At 45.6% G+C, this 2,618-nt stretch overlaps 1 protein-coding gene across 2 annotated transcripts in view; it reads right to left on the reverse strand.

Annotated features, from left to right (window-relative positions):
- LOC113216710 (venom allergen 3-like) overlaps positions 1-1,291 on the reverse strand; it is a 33,258-nt gene extending 31,967 nt beyond the window's left edge. The window contains exons 1-2 of one of the 2 annotated variants that reach the window (XM_052273995.1): positions 1,185-1,291; positions 15-201 (exon numbers count right to left, since the gene is read on the reverse strand). In XM_052273995.1, coding sequence (XP_052129955.1) covers positions 15-201; positions 1,185-1,285 — 288 coding nt within the window. In that variant the 5' untranslated portion in view covers positions 1,286-1,291. The remainder of the gene's footprint in view (positions 1-14; positions 202-1,184) is intronic. The other variant, XM_052273994.1, reaches the window with a different exon arrangement.
- Positions 1,292-2,618: the final 1,327 nt, after the last annotated feature.

Genomic DNA, 2,618 nt, shown 5'->3' on the forward strand with positions numbered 1-2,618 from the left:
GGAGTCCACCGCACCAGTTTCCTCATATTGGACGCGGACGGCTGGGCGTGGCCGTTCTTGCCCCGCGTCTCCTTCCCAAGGGCAACCTTGTTCCGGTACTCGTTGTGCAAACGGACGATGAGCTGTTCGTCACTTGCGGACAGGTTGGGTCCCTTGTAGTTTTTGCATGCTTTACCCGGGGTATTTTCCTTGTACAGGCACCTGTGACGTACAACGAGAAATCTTAACATGTAATTTTACGACTAGTGGAGCACAGTAAGAGACTCCCCTTATAATGGCAATGAAACATTTGGATAAGGATGAAATGCAGGAGAATGCGCAGAACAAGAAAGCGGAGGGCACCACGGGAACACTGTTCACCCGGAAAAACAGTTTCTTGGATCAAGTAAGAACAAAATCTTAAAAATTTGCTCTTCGTAGGCCCGACCATCGCCGCCGGCAGGCCAAGCAGGCCCGGCCCCTGCCGAACGGAGTCGCCGGCGGAGCGAAGCGGAGCCGGCAACTCCGTTCGGCAGGGGCCGGGCCTGCTTGTGAAACTAACAACGACCCAAGTCGAATGTTCTTTCACAAGAACATCTGTTACAATGCGAATTTCCAAGAACAGTTTCTTCCAAAGCGGCCAAGTGCGATGTCGCCTTGTTTTAGTTTGAGTTTTCAAGAAAAAAAATCTTGTTTCAAAGTGGATTTGTTCTTTGAACAAGTTTGTTTTTGCGTTGAATCAAGTATAAGTCATGCAAGATAAATTTTCACTTAATCGGATGCAAAAATGAGCTTGGTCATGTTGGCCATTTTAGGTACAAACTGATCATGCAGAAAAAAAACATTCTTGTTCCAAAAAACGATTTTTTCGGGTGTGAAACATTTCTATGGCAGTTTTCGTATAAATGTGTCTCCAACGCTTTTCACATGTACATGTACTGGAATTTTCCTTTACATCGGTATATCAATTTGCCTTTGCGTGGTAGCGTGGTAGTATTCTCCTGACAATACAGGTGTGCACTGAAAAAGGTTTCTTTTTTTCGGTTAGACGGAGGAAGAGACTAAGCTATCGCTCAGCCATTAAAGCACAAGTTCCCAATGATTCCGCTCTGAGGACCACATTTGTTTCCTGTCAGAATGTGCACAGAGCCTCGTTTAAGCAACAACAAAATGGTTTCTTGTCATGCAGAGTGTAGCATACATACCTCGGGTTCTGCTTGCAGAGTTTACAGTAGTCACTGTCGGCAGCCGAACTTAGGGTGGCCAGGCTGGCCACTAGCACAAGGAGCACGGACCAGAGTGACATATTGAATCGACACTATGCCGCCAACCATGGCCATTTTATAGTCCACGTTCTTGAACAAATGTTCTTTCCGGGGGTTTTCTGTCTTTGACGCACTAGGCACGAGTATGGCAAAGGAGGCGTGACATTCTGATCGTCGTGCTACTGCTATCTTTAATCTGTTCGTGCAAGTTAACCTGGAAAGTTCAACGCCATAATCAACTTACTAGGTAGATGGACGCCAGACCTCGTCTCGCGCAACAGGCTTCGCGATATCTCACGAAACACTGTTCCGCTGCAACGCACCTGGGATACATCTACTAGGTCTGCGGCGCTGACACCCGAGTCAGGCAAAAGGTAGAGTCGGTTATAGGCCTTCGGTCCCCAAAGTGACAATTTTTTCTTCTCAGGGTTTTATTTTGACGAGTGACCCCACTAGAGACCATCAAATATGCGAGGGAAAAAAAACATTAAAATGTTTTGGGGTCATTTCCGTGTGAAAAAAGCCCTCTGGCGTCTAAACGGTTAGAGATAGAGCTAAACGGACGAAAAGCTTCTACTTTAACGACTTATTTAGTGAAGAAAATAATTAAAATATTTTTCAAAATAAGTTTATTGTGCTTTTTGATTTTGATGTTTGTGACTGGTCAATTTTTGAGCTAAAGGGCCTAAAATCAATGCAGTTCCTCCTTTCATGATTCAAAATTATGATGAAAATAAGAGCCGTTGAGCTCAACCCGTTTTAGAGTTATCGTGACAAACAGACAAACAAACAGAGGCACGGAACTTTTCGATCATCACTAGAGTAAAAGGCTTCGCTAATCGCACAGCCAGAAATGGCCACGTACTCGTGAAAGTCGTATTAACACTTCTAAGGAGTTCACGACAAACAAGCAGGCCCGCCCTTCCGCCAAACGGAGTTGCCAGCTCCACTTCGCTGCGCCGGCAACTCCGTTCGGCAGGGGCCGGGCCTGCTTGGCCTGCCGGCGGCGGTGGTCGGGCCTTCGGCTCGACCATTTCAGTCTCGCGATTTACCGAAGTGCATAATCAAATAAATAATGTGACCCGTAAATCACTTTGTATATTTGAGTAAACTAATGCATCCGGTGGGGGGCCTGCGGCCCTAGAAATTTGCTCCTTGGACATGACAAAAGACTGTAACGGGGCAACACCGTGACTACGCCCCACCCTTCTGCTTTGATTAAGAATTAAAACAAAAGAACACGCGCGGATTGTATATTGTAGATTGTATATTGTTTGTCAAACAGTCTTAAAACTTGACTTTTTGCAATTGTTTTCAATATATCTACATCAAGCTCCTAAACGGTTAAAGATACGGTAAATCGGAGGGTAGAAT

Source organism: Frankliniella occidentalis, unplaced genomic scaffold (assembly GCF_000697945.3).
Source record: "Frankliniella occidentalis isolate FOCC.00 unplaced genomic scaffold, Focc_3.1 Scaffold323, whole genome shotgun sequence".
NCBI lineage: Eukaryota > Metazoa > Arthropoda > Insecta > Thysanoptera > Thripidae > Frankliniella > Frankliniella occidentalis.